At 52.7% G+C, this 13,661-nt stretch overlaps 1 protein-coding gene across 1 annotated transcript; it reads right to left on the bottom strand.

The window, feature by feature from the left end:
* Positions 1-10,126: 10,126 nt before the first annotated feature.
* On the bottom strand, positions 10,127-13,612 carry SHISA2 (shisa family member 2). Its single transcript, XM_042867356.1, has 2 exons — positions 13,312-13,612; positions 10,127-12,312 (listed from the first exon to the last, which is right to left on the bottom strand). Exons 1-2 carry the CDS (start codon positions 13,610-13,612, stop codon positions 11,759-11,761), a joined length of 855 nt encoding a protein of 284 aa, XP_042723290.1. The 3' UTR covers positions 10,127-11,758.
* Between the last annotated feature and the right edge of the window lie 49 nt (positions 13,613-13,661).

Below are 13,661 nucleotides of genomic sequence, written 5' to 3'. Positions count from 1 at the left end.
TCGCCAAGCCACGTTTCTGAATAGCATAAAGTAAATACTGCTGTGTTCTAGCCAGGTTTTGTGGTTAATGTATATACTACATCTGTGCGTTTGAGAAGTTGGCGCTGTTTCTTGCCCTATTGACCGTCATCCAGAACTTTTGTTGATTTAAATATATCCGAAAGCAATTTGAATATGAATATTTATGCTTAGCAAAGAAAAAAAAAAACAAACAAACAAAAACCAGCCTGACTCACTGGCTTCATCTCACTGACGGGCTGTGAGTGAATGCCGGCACTGCAGCGGCAGGCAGGTTCCCAGTGCCACCTCAGGGGCCCGAGTCCCCTCCCATGTTACAAAGAAGGTTTGGCTCCTGTGGCACCAGGCAGGATTGCTCCTGGATTAGGTCGATGGCAGGGAGGGAAAAGTCATCACCTTCTTTCTGCAGTGCTAATGAGACAATTATGCAGTAAGGGGAAATTGCAAATAATTTTGCCATAGGCGCAAATGTCGAGGGGCCAAGTGTGTGCGTGTGTGTGTTTTTCTGCCAGATTAGTTTTGTTTAAAGGCAGGAATTCTAGGGGAGAAGATAAATAAGGGGAGGCTAAACCTGATCCCAGGAGTTTGCAAATCTTAATCCCGATCTAACCTGTTAAACAGTTTCTTTCATTTAGAAGCAAAATCTTTTTAGGAAATGTGAGGTGTCCTCGAAACTGCTAACTGCTTCTTCCTTTTGTAGCACCACAAGGAAAACTAGCTGCCCGCTGAGACAAAGTGAGATCAGCTCACTCTTTGTATTCTAAGCCACACACTAAACATCGGTATGTAAACAATTTGGAGGTTTTTCTTGAGGATACCAAAAAAAAGACTTTTAAAAACCTCCCAATAATGGAAAAGGGCAAATAAATGTGTTGAGCAGAGAATAGAAGGGATCCCGGAGTCTTTTCTGTTCTTAACTTGGTCCAGCAAACGTTTCACAGAGCCAATGAGAGGTGCTGGGGAGGAGCAGCTGCCATCCAATGTGATTTATTTTATTGGCACAGGCTGTGGGCTGCATCACTGTGACCTCTCTGTAAATTGAGGTCAGAGGGGGGCACGAAGACAAACCCACCCTCGAGTGAGTGGGGGCTTGGACCGAGGTACGTGTGTTGGATGTCAGCTCAATGGGAATTACACATGGGGTTTGTCACACGGCTATACAGTATGTGACACCGGGGCTGGCGGGTCAGGCTTTATCATCACTGTAAGGCCTTAATCTCGATCTGAGTTAATCCTGTGGAGCCCACCCAGGTCAAGGCCTGGCATTCTTCTTGTTCTTTGGAGTCATTACAGGAATTAATCTGTTGTAATGCACTGTAGGCTGGATGTTGGAGTTGCTTGCTGTTGTGAACAATGATTAGGTGTATTCAAGTGTCACGCTAACAACAGGAGAAGGGCAGCTGTTCTGTATCAACAGGATTCCTCGTTCATTAACACAAATGCACGTAGCAATAACAGCGACCTTTGAAAGCACTCTGTGGAGATGTCATCAGCTAGACAGGGTAGTGGAGCGGAAGGAATGGGAGGTTTCTGCTTGACTGTCCAGATTTAACTACCTGGGATTGAGTACAGAAGGGTTTCTTCAGCAGCTTTCTGCACTGACCACAGTGGGGCTTGATTCAGTTTGAGTTTTTTTCAGTATTCAGGAAGAAGTCGTGATTTTCCTGAGTTGAATCTGGATCTGGTTGCTCCTTTTTGTATCACCGCAGTCATCGATTGCACACAAGCTGCCCTTCCTCTGGCTGCCACCTGGTAACAAATGAGCGGCAGGGAGCTGGGCAGTGCTGAGCAGCCCACTGATGTTTCCTTTTCCCTGCCAGGGCTGCAGGCCTTGCTGTGGGGGACTAGCTCGGGAAGCCAGGAATTACTTGTCAAGCAGAAATGGCAAATAACCAATGTAAGTATCTGAATCAAACTAAGCTGCTAATGTATCTGAAATTCTGTCTGGAGTTAACACGAACTGTAGGGATGTAAATTAAGATAGCAGTCAAGCCTCACTAGTCGGCACTTCACCAGCCCACACGCTTGTCCATGTGTGCCAGAAGTGTGCAGGCTCAGCCTGCCCCGCCAGCAGCACATAGCAGATGCTGTGTGGAACACCTCTGTTCCTAAGCCTGTGTGAGTTTTGCAGTGTATACTTGAGTGTGTTAGCTGGAAGACAATCGATGCTCATAAATAAAGAAAGGAGTGCTTGGGTGGACCAGAATAAGTGAAATCTGGGGACTGAGGTGGCCAGGGGCACACTGGGTGCAGCTGGGCTGTCTGTGGGCACCCCCAAGGCCCTGGGGGAGGCACACGGTTCCCCTGCCACTCCTGTCCCACAGCTTTTGTCCTCTGGGGCTAAAGCACCACATCTGTAGTTTTGCATCGCCTCCAGTCATCAGTGCAGTAATGCCCAATTGACATTCTCCCATGGTTTAAGTCATTAAATAATGACTTAATTTTGTTTGTAACTACTCTGGGGACAATACTGCTATTATGCCTCACAGCTTAGGTTTGAAGTGGAGCAGCCCTTGAGCAGGTGCTCACCCTCAGCAGCACACTGCACTTGTCAGCTAAATCCCTGGTTTAACGGCATGGAGGGTATTTTATCTAGTTTCAGCTCATCGCATTCAATGCCTTAAACTTCCATCAGTTTGCAGGGCACACTCCTGGCCTCTCACTGAGCCTACTGCTGAGCAGGACACAATGATGATAGAAAACACAACAGGTCTTTCCAGCCATAATGGATTGGAGGAGAAATTGGCCGGTTCTGTGCTGTACCTGCTGCGTTCGGTCAGCAGTCTGCTTCTGAAATGTGGCACTGCCCACATGTTCAGTCTCCACACCACTGGGCTCAGGCTACCTAAGAATCGTCCAGCCCTTCCAGGACGGACCATTGCACTCATCTCTGCTGGGGTCTGTGCTGCAGCTCAGCTTTTGGCAGTGCTCAGCCTCCTGGCCTGGCTGCACCAGTCCATGCTCACACTCACAGCTGAACAGCTGTTACATGTAAGCTCTAGTGCTGTGCCTGGAGGGGACAGCAGGACCTGTCTGTGCGATACATGACAAAGGCAAGCCATGTCTGGGTGCAAAGGATAACTTACCACACTTTCACCTGGCAGTAAGATGAATGGAGGCTTTGCGCCTGGTTTGCAAATGAAAACTAGAGAGTGCCATGTGCTGCTTGGCCACAAAGGTGCATCCCAAAGGCGATCGCTTCTCAGTGACCTGCAGACAGCCCAGATGATCTGAGCGTTACCTGGCCTGCCATCTGCTCTGGGGCGGGTGGTCAGGAAGGATGAGGGAGCTGGGGGGGAAATGGCTGGGCAGGGACCACTGTGTCTGCTCGCAGGGGAGCGGCCATCCCTGAAGAGCCATGATAAAGCTTCTTCCTTGGGCTCCTTGCTGGGAGTAGGCACACAGCAGTGCTCTCATCTCCTGAAGCGTCTCTCTGGCGCAAAGCTGGGTCCCGAGCTTGGAGAAAGGGAACACATCGCTGCCAGCAGCCTCTGCTGCCCAGTGTAGGTGCCAGTGGTTGGTTGGTGGGACAGCTCACAGGATTGCTTGCTGGTTGTTGTCTGCCCCAGGGACACGCAGGGAGTGAACGCTGGTTGGCTTTGGTTGTCCAGGGACCAGATTTCTCAGGTAGAACTTGTCAGTGGTGCTCCTGGGCTGGTTCCTGTGCCGTGGGCAGGCGGAGGGGGCCTGTTGGTCAGGAAGGCCGGCCTTTTCACTTGAAGGCTCAGAGCTGTTTCATGCCAATTTACGTCCTACTCATTTGTGGTGTGGACAGAAGGTAAACATCTTCTGCAGCCTTCCTTTATGCGTGCTGATGAGACAAGCTGCTTGAAATCTGCAGAGTTTCTCTCGCAGCATCTCAGCATCTCTATGGATGCTGAAGTGAAATGTAAAGTGGGTAAAGGACAAGCTTGGTGCAGGGGAGCCCCCAGCTCGGGGCAGTCATGCAAAGCCTAACAATGAAGGAAAGCCAAAATATTGCCAAAGTGTCACCGTGCATAACTGTGAGGTCAGCACCCCTGTAAAATTAGCGAGTGGTGGAGCTGAGGGAGAGAAAGCCAACATCAAGAGAAAGACGTGATTGTTTTAGGTTCTGGCCACCTTACTGGGTGGCTTCCCCGAGAAGATGTTCCAGATGTCTTGGCATAAATTAATCCCCTTCAAAACATCTGCTGGATTTCTTAGAAAACATGGAGTTGAACAGCTGCTGTATGTGCTTTGCTTTGCCCTTCTGGTTGATATTTTGGTTTAGGAGGTGAGTGCAGACACACTGCTCTTACCACCAGCAGCACGCAGACTGAAAGCAGCCCCAAGCAGGTCCTAGCTCTCCTCGAGCAGGGCCTGGGCTGATCCCCAGCAGTGAGGGGCCTAGCCCTGTATGTCTGTGTGGGAAAACCTGCCCCAAAGCGCAGCCATCGGTCTGGGAGGTCACACGTTCAGCAGTCTGAGTGACAGGATCCTTACCGACATATTTTTCATCAGTGAGCTGAGTCATGTGCCCACTTGTCTGTCATATCTGTGCTCAAATTGCTTAAATATTGTTACAGATGGAGAGGTTTTAATCTGGGTATGCAGCACGCAGTAGTGCTGTGGGGGAACGCTTAATTGGCTCCCAGCAGAGCAGAGGGAGCTGGGTGCTGTGTGGGTCTTCCTGCAGAAGCCTTCCCATTTTCACCTTCTATTAATGTCCTCTGGTCGTTTCAGCGCAGCATCGCGTTACAGTGGGGTTTGTTTCCCTCCCAGACTGAATACAAATGAAGGTCATTTCCTCGTATTTTTAGAAGGTTCTGAAAACTTAGCGAATTTGTAGCTTTGAACAGAATTGTTGACTGTTGTATGTCTGCACAAAAATATTTCAAATAAACCTTTTATTAAAGCAACTCAACAGACTGAGGCTTGCTTGTTTTATCCACCCCACAAGTTTTGCAGCGAGAGCTCAGAATTGAATGCGTTGGACATTTTGCCTGCAAAGCTGCTGTCAGGGTTGGTTTGGGTTTTTATTACCTTCTGGGTACAGTGACACCTCTGTTAGTGCCATGGACAAGAGAGTGTCTGGATAAGAGCAGTGCTGGTGGCTTCGTGGCGTGTGCCTGGTGTTTGAATGCTGTCTGAAGGTGGAGAGCCATCTATTCCTGTAAAGTAGGTGGGCAGGCTTCTCTCCTGCAACTGCTGTGTGTGATCTCACCATGGCTTCACTATAATGAGCCTGGGAGATTTTTTTTGACATCTAAGTCACACAGACACAGCCGAGTAAAATGAAGCCTTGGACTCTCCGCTGCTCTTTTTCCCATAGCTCAGTTTGCAGGAGGATATTTACCACAGAACCTGCGCGTTCCAGGGTGATGGGAGAGGACGACCTGGTGGTGCACCAAGCCAGTGACACGGGAACATCGGTACTGTTGTTCCCCAGAGCATCCTGAGCAGTCCTTCCCCAGAGCACCCCAAGGTCCAGGGCAGGCGGAGGAACACAGCACCCAGCCCTGCCAGCGGTCCTCCACTCCTCACTCGGACGAGCGCCTCTCGCGCTCTCTTTCCTCGAGCCGGACTCTCAGCCCACGTCCTCACACAAGGGCTCTCCTGACCCACTCAGCTCCATACCTCACCAGCACCCAGCATGGGCAGAGCTTGCCCGGCCAGCAGCGGTACCAGGTGACTGCTGTGTGTGAACTGTCGGCCCCATAGAGTTCTGGTGACCTCAGAGAGTGAGAATTGCACGATCCCCATAGGAAGTAAAAGTGCGTGGGCCTTAGCAAAGGGATCTCTTTGTCCAGACACTATTAGATATTGGTGTTAAATAGATTTCCGCAGGAATAAAATGCATATTTATATGTAGTCTGGCTAAAACTGTTCCTTTTTAGGGTGCTATAACTTGATGGTTTTTTTCCTTACAGATTGTCGCACTGCTGACTGAGCCATTTTTAAGAGCCTAGAGAGACTCGTTTCAACCAACAAATTACTTCTGGATTTTTTAAATTTAGGAAACAAAGAAGGGTTGTAAGCCAAGTTTCCCTGTTTTGCTTTACAAGTCATTGCTTGAGCACATTTCCAAGGGCTTTTATCCCAGAAGCCCTGGTATCTGCATCTCCTTTCCTCATGTGTCCCCTGTGCCACAGCCTGGCACCAAGTGCAGGGAGCCCTCGCTCTGCCAGGTGAGCACCTACACCAACGACAGACTCGTGATAGACCTGAATAAAGCTGTATTCACCTGGCTGTGGGAGAAGGTTCCCTGCGCTGTCCTCTGTAGTGTGCTAGAACAGAGATAACACTTGGAATTGCTGAATGAAATGAATTGCTTCTTACACCCCTTATTAGAGATGTGAGTGAATTTCCCCTCCGCACCCCTAGCAGTGTGACAGACGAGCGCCCGCTGCTCACATCCCCCAGCACACAATTGCAGGAGCAGCTGCTGAGGCTGTCGCCGGCGTCCTCGGTGCCTCATACCAGACCAAAACAGAATCAAAGGCCCTAAACCCTGAGATTAATGCTCGAGTCTGAAACGGGAGCATTGAAAAATAAAAGCGTAACTGAGAAAGGTCCGGTTGAGGAATGTTAAGCGGGACGATTTCAGAAACATAATCCTTTTGTGCGAGCTTGTGGCAGCATCCAGCCACCAAGCACTGCCCTACCCCAGGGGCAGCCCTGAGCCCCTCAGCTCCACCAGTGTTGACGGAGCGGTGAGTCCCGAGAAACGTGGCAGGAGCAGAGGGTTTCCTGCTGCTTCCTGCTCCACAGGGAAGCAAGGCATGGGAGCATCACTGAATGCCAGCCTCAGGCATCCAGGGTGAGGAAGGGGCTGCTGGGCAGCGTGAGGTGGGAAGGTTCTGGCAGCACTGGGTAGGTGTATGCTGTGTTTTCACGCTGTGTCAGCTCCGATTCATGGTGGATGACAGTGGAAGAGGCAGTCCTGACCCCTTGCTGTATTGCCATGGTATCGGGTGCTGCCCCACCAAGATCACATCTGTGGGGAAGTGAGGACTGGGCTTGCTGAGGTACACCCTACCCTGACACTACGAGCTTTCAGGATGCCAAATCCTGGGGTGATATGCATGGCAGCGCTCACACACCTCGTGTCTGATGTCACCTGATGGCGAAGCCTCAGCACAGCTGTCACAGCCAACAGCACTCATTTGCTGGCCCTGACAGATGCCGTGGGTTGGTGATTTGTGCTGGAAACCAGCACCAGCGCCTGGGGGGAAAGGAGACTGGGAGAAGGGAGATGCTGGGCAGGACTGGGTTGTCTGATGCACTGGATTTATCACCACACTGGTTGGGCTCCTTCCTTCCCTGCCCCATGTTGCCCGCTGAGGAAAGAACTGTGTCCAAAGCACAACAATGCGGGATTTCTCCCTGGCAAAAAAAAAATAGACATATGTATTGTGATCCTACAGCCTTCATATCAATGTGAAACCTGGCATCAGAACTTGAGTGCACATACCTACACTGTAAACATGAATTCAATTAAGCCCCAGTTCATAACGACTCTTCGTATCTCCCTGCACACAGCAGGAAGCAAGTCTGCCTTTAAACCAGGCCCCTGGGTCTGCTTTTAAAGCAAACCTCTGGGTGTGATGGTGCACCAAGCACAGCCATGGCATTCAATTTGCACTGCAGAACTGGGAATCGCATTTTCCCCACAACGGGACACTTGCAGCAATGCACAGACTGTCGGTGTGCGAAGGCACCGGGATTCTTTTTCTCAAGAGCAAACACTGAAGGAGGCAGCAGCTGCATAAGCCAATATTTACCTGTGGGGTAATAAATCATAGCACAGGCTGTGTGACACGAGGGATGCTCACCTCAGAGGGACATTCCATGCCCGACCTGTCCCTGGTGCACAGGAGCACAGCCCATCCATCTCTGCAGGCCTCCTGCATGTGGCTCATGGCTGACATGGCTCAATGCCTGAGGAAGAAGAGAAGGCTCTTGGTTTGGCTGTTGTTAGTACAGCGCACCAATGGGATGCCACCTTGTCGGGGCTTAACAGGACCGAGTCCTACTCCTTTTGTTTCTCCTACTCCTTCATACTTTTTACAAGTTAACCTACAAACCAGATGGGGCCGTGCCCTGATGTGCTGCAGCACTAACCATGAAGCCAGCCTGATGGAAAGCAGCTCATCCACCCTTTTTGAATAATCAACATTTTCCAGCTTGACATATCATCATTCTCAGTCTTACTGGAGGTTTTCTGAAGGACTGAAAAGGCAAATAAGGGTTTGCTTCTCTGAAAGCAAAGGGTTATCATGTTCAGAAGGGATGCCATTACTACTCTTTCTTGGACACTTGAATTATGCTTTTGCTATCAGAAGTCTACTGAGTACATGAAAGGACCCTGCAGTAGCAGACAGGGGTTTGTCTTCAACTTGGGATAACTTTCAGATTTCCTCATGCGTTACTGAGAAGTCAAACATGAAAAGGAAAGGGCATCTCCATACTGAGCAGCAGATACCATCGGGTACAGAATGGCATCATCACTCCCCCGCCGGGAACAGAATAATCACCCAGACTGAGCACTACTAAAAAAATGAAATAGTTTACCAAAGCTTTCCATCTGGGAGCAGAAATAAGCACTCTGAAAGCTGTGGTCCATGTCACACCCTTGAGATCCCCCTATTAGTTGCCTAATGAAGATGATGGAGCACCGAGATCCCCAGCTGTGTGCTCTGAGCAAGCTGTGTGCCACGCATTTGCCTGCCAGGAGCTTGCCTCCCTGCAAACACTACTTGGAAAACAGGGCAGGCATCATCTTTGGTGGGAAATGGGCTCACCTCCCAACGAAGCTGTGCTGCTGCTACCTAACTGCCCCACCTCTCTGCACACTGCTGCCTGCGTGTGGGATGCAGAGAAATGCTGCAAACCCTGCTGAAGACAGAAAAATAATACAAAGGGACCTACAGAGAGGCAAGAAATAATACAAGCAGGAAACAATAAAACGAGCTTCAGCTTGGAAAAATACAAGGGAATACACGCAGGGAATAATATTTAATAACAGCTTCAGTGGGAGGAAAAGAATTGGGAGAGCAGAAAACGTGGAGGGGAAAGGAGAGCTCCAGCAAAACCGGGAGTGAGCAGCAAACGAGATGTTGTGGAAGGAAGGTGCTGAAGTTCACGTGCTGATCTGGGACCTGAAATCTTGCTTGCTCTCATGGGGGATCACATTCCAAATTCAAGCACCAGACACTGATGGCACCGAGCTCCACATCAGTACACGTGGAAGTGCCTGGCAGCAGCTGTAGAGGGTGGCAGCATCCCGCTGGCTGTTGGTGGTGCTGGGCTGCCCCGGTGCAGCACAGTGGCTCTGGATGCCACGAGCCCACTGCCAGCCTCCAGGCCCAAAGGGGTGCGGCTCTACAGCAGATTCAGGAACACATTCAGCAGTTGTTCTCACAGCAGCTAGTTCCTTCTGTCCATGGCACTGGGCTTGGGCACACACAGCACTCGGGGCCAGACCTGCTCCAGCACAGAGGATGTGTCCCACAGGGTGAGGCAGTGACAGTGCAGCAGCACGTTTTTGCTCCCCACCACTAACACCCCCAGCTGGCCCCATCATTTCCTGACCACTGCTGAGAAAAGAGCCTGAAATCAGTAGCAAGGTATTCAAAAAGAAGCACTGAAAAAGCACTCCGTACGCTTCCAACTGCAAGGAAGTGAGAACAGATTTAAGAGGTGTAAACAGCGGGACAAACAGGAGGAATTGTTCAGGGCAGTCTGGGAAGACAAAGCTGAGCAACAGGATTAAAGCTAGCAAGGCCTACAGGCACACAGCAGTCAGGAGGGCTGAGCGTGGAGGTGCAGGGGAAAAAATAAGAAATGGGGGAAAGACAGAGGCTCCTGCACAGCAAACACCCATTCGTCTACAGCACCCAACAGCCTGTTGAGTTTGTCTTCTCTTGCTTTCCTGCTTGCGGTACACCTGCACCACCACAAAGCCCCCGTTTCCTATTCCTGCCTCCTTGGCCTTGCAGCACCTCGAGGGCAGCGCTGCTGCTGCTGCTTCCAAAAACTGTCCGACAGCACAGCCTTGGCTTTGATGGGGTGGGACAGGCCATTACAGAAAGGGGCAAGTGAGGCACTGACTGAACAGAAAAATGACTGACAAAGCAAACAAAAGGAAAAGTCACACCATAAAGTATTTATTAAGAAACAAAGGGGGCTTTTTTCTTCATTTGTAAGAAACACTTTAAACCAAGTGCCCTTTCAGAAATTTAAAAGCTATATCAAACGTTAACATTGGTTTTACATTATTATACATGACATTAAAAAAAACCAGCACATCTCACAAACTTCCTCTTATTACAACGCAGGTCGCTTTTCCTTCCGCTGTAAATTATTTTCTACAGATTTAAATTTAACTTATTCTTTTCTTTTTAAACAAGTAAACAATATACAAAGAGTCACCTGAATGCCACGGGTCACAGCAGGCACCCCGGCACGGGATGCCAACCACCCCACGAGGCCGCCGGTCCCAGCACAGTGGGGGTCAGTGCCGTGCTTCTGGGAGCTCACAGCCTGGGGAGAGCACAGCCAGGGCCAGCAGAGCTGCTACAGGTCACCCATTCACCTTCGTCCTCCGTGGTCACAAACGTTTCTCCCTTCTGCAGACAACTGTGTGTGTATGCAGCATGTTCACAGGCAAGCTGTCACATTTGGCGACGCTTCCACGCATCCACGTGGTTTGAAGAGAGACATGCAATATCAGCATCCGGTTATTGCTATGTACTGATGCGATATCAGCCAAGGAACCCTCTGCTGGTTCTGCTCTGCTTGTCACGACTGCTCGCTTCGGGTTTCGCCCTTCCCACACAGTTGCAGCACTTGGTGCTGCTGCTGGGGATGCTGAACTGGCAGCTGGTGGAAGGGCCTGCAGCCACAGGGAGGGTTCTGTCACCAGCCTGATGGGTCGGTGTCTGGGGGTGTGAGGCTGACAGAGGCGCACGGAAGCTGCAGCATGAGGTCAGCTCTGAGGGCAGCCGCTGTCCTGAAAGCAGTGCTGGTGGCAGGAGGAGCAGGCACCTCACACCCTGCTCATAGTAGAAGTTCATGCAGAAAAAGCAAGCTTGTGCCAACCACTACTGGTTGTCAGCCTGGAGGCAACATCAAACCAAGAAGGGTTTCAAGTGCACTGCAAGTAGGAGCTGAGCAATTGGTGCACTGCTACGTAAAGAAATTCCTACATAAATACCGGGGAAGCTGCTCTCACAGGACCAAGCACCACATGGCAGTGCACCCCACAAGGCCACAGCAGCTGGAACCAGGAACCAAGCACATGATGGCTGCTCTGCCCAGCTCTGTCACTGCCTGTGAAGCAGTGGGAAATGTCACTAGGAGACAGGATGAGGAGAGGAGAAAGGCTTTGTGAGCACTGCGCTCTGTTCTGTGTAACAAAGCTCTTCCGCAAACTAATTAGGCAAATACTTCTGACCATGTCACACCTGAAGGGCACTTAATGGCTGCGGCATTATCTCACAAGCACAGTGATCTGAAATGCATATGCATTTCCAGCATAATCCTTTGCCACTGTAAATCATGCACAGGAATGAAAGCGTATCTGGAAACGTTAATTCAGCGGTATCATCCTACAGTTCTGGCAACGGACCTCGACGAGAATAAATGGTTTATAAACACTGCCTGACATGCATGAGCCTTCCCAAATTATTTACAAGCGCTGTTCAGGGAGCCGCATTCCAAAGAAGTATTTCTCCTCTGCTCAGTTTGGAAATTACAAACGCACCGTGGCAGGCAGCTACACGGTGACCGCCGGGTACATCTTCTGCTCTCCGCTGGCATGGGGGTACGGAGACTGGATCTGCCGGTAGCCGCCCTGCAGCCCATCCAGGAACTGGGGCACAGGGGCGAGCGGCACCGCGTCGTGCGGGACAGCGTAGCCCACATAAGGTGGGTGCAGGAACTGGCCCTGGTGTGGCACGATTTGGGTGGCCTGCTGGCAGTTGAGCACCGAGAAATTGGTGGGCATGTTGACATAGACATTGTTCATGGTGCCCTCGGGAAGGCAGCAGTTGGTCTGCGAGCGGGTCGGAGGGGCGCGGGCCCCCGAATTGGCGCTGGAGCTGGAGCTGGTGGCAGTGCTGGACTGGCGCGAGGAGGAGCCGCGTGATGTGCCTGTGCTGGCGATCATGGGGATGGTCTCCATCAGGCGGGAGCCGGCAGGAGCGTGGCTCTGCTGGGGCTCCTGCTTGGGCCGCAGGCAGCGGCAGCAGCAGGCGGCAACCAGCGAGCCCAGGATGATGAAGGCGACGAAGACGGAGCCGACAATGAGGAATGGCACGTAGATGGGCACTGCAACAGCAAGGAGAAGGTGGGCAATGGGGATGCAAGCAAGATGGCCCCTCTGCCCACTGCCAAACCGCCTCTGGGCTACAGCCCAACATTCAGGAGGTGTCTCCAACCAGGAACGCCCAGCAGGAGACCAGAGTGATGCCCCAGGATGCCGGGGTGGCCATTGGTGCCTCACACATCAGCCCTGGCTCTGCGCAGGGTTTGGTGCTTTGCCACCACATGGGGTGCAATGGGAACACAGGACAGCAGTGGCGACACACAGCCCTGTATCTCTGTGAAGGACCAGGAGTAACGCGGGGACGCAGTCTCCCTCCAGCACTCCCCAGCGCTCTCAATGAGCCTGGGTTTCGCGTCACCACCAAAACCTTCCCAGCTCCTCCCGAGCAGCCCTAAGAGTGCACAGACTCAGGGCCGGACCCGGAGGATGAGTGAAGCTTTGCACATCGAGCGAAGCTGCAAAGGCTGCGCTGAGCCGGTAGCAACTCAAAGGCCGCTCCTTCCCCATTTCTCCAACACCACCGAACACGCCTGGCTCGCACGGCACGACGCCCGCAATGACACGCGGCACTCGGCTCCCGGCAGGTGCCCGCACTTGCTGTGCCGCGCCGCTCAAAACTTCCCCGACAGCGAAGCCGCCCCGACCCTGCCCCGCTCACAACATCGCTGCGTTGTTGGCGCGATGGCAGATTTAGAGTAGCGATAGAAGACTCGAGCTGATCCTTGACATTCCGTCGTACCAGCAGCCGCCCGCAGCAGGGCTAAACGGGCGCGAACCCCCCGGAGGCGTCACGCCGCCTACCCCCCACCGCGAGGTCCGCTCGGTTTTCCCTTCCGTTTACAGCCGGGCTGCAGCAACGGAGAGCGGCGGCAGTGCCGCACGCGCTCGGGACACGGGAAGCGCCGTCCCTCCGCGCGCTCCGAGCACCGGCGGACAGCCGACCGGGGGCGAACGGAGCGCCCGCCCGAGGAAAGCGCGGCACCGTCCCGCCCGGCCCTCACCTGCCGCCCCGTCGGGCCCGTCGCGGGGCCGGCCCTGCTCGCCGCCGCCCTGCCGCCGGTCGTTGTCACAACCGCCCTGGTCGAGGCGCGCCTCGGCGCTGGAGCAGCAGTAGCGCAGCGCGCAGCTGCCGCAGCAGATGGTGGCGTCGCCGCCGTCGAAGCGCTCGGGGCACTGGAAGCCGTCCCGCCAGCCGCCCTGCCCGTCCAGCCAGCCGTGGCAGTATTCGCCGCTGCCCGCCGCTCCCGCCGGCAGCAGCCAGCCCAGCGCGGCCAGCAGCAGCGAGCAGCGCCCGCCCCACATGGCGCCGGGTCAGAGCCCGCCCGCGCCGGGGCAGCGCCACCCGCCCCCC

Source organism: Lagopus leucura, unplaced genomic scaffold (assembly GCF_019238085.1).
Source record: "Lagopus leucura isolate 7727_CA_CO unplaced genomic scaffold, USGS_WTPT01 Super-Scaffold_100001, whole genome shotgun sequence".
NCBI lineage: Eukaryota > Metazoa > Chordata > Aves > Galliformes > Phasianidae > Lagopus > Lagopus leucura.
Note: the sequence above shows the minus strand (reverse complement) of the source record. Positions and strands in the feature narration are given on the sequence as shown.

Excerpts from the sequence above, each read along its gene's own strand:
- SHISA2 (XM_042867356.1), bottom strand. The coding sequence starts at position 13,612 with ATGTGGGGCGGGCGCTGCTCGCTGCTGCTGGCCGCGCTGGGCTGGCTG. Across the intron at positions 12,313-13,311 it reads CGGGCCCGACGGGGCGGCAG|TGCCCATCTACGTGCCATTC; the intron begins GTGAGGGCCGGG and ends TTGCTGTTGCAG.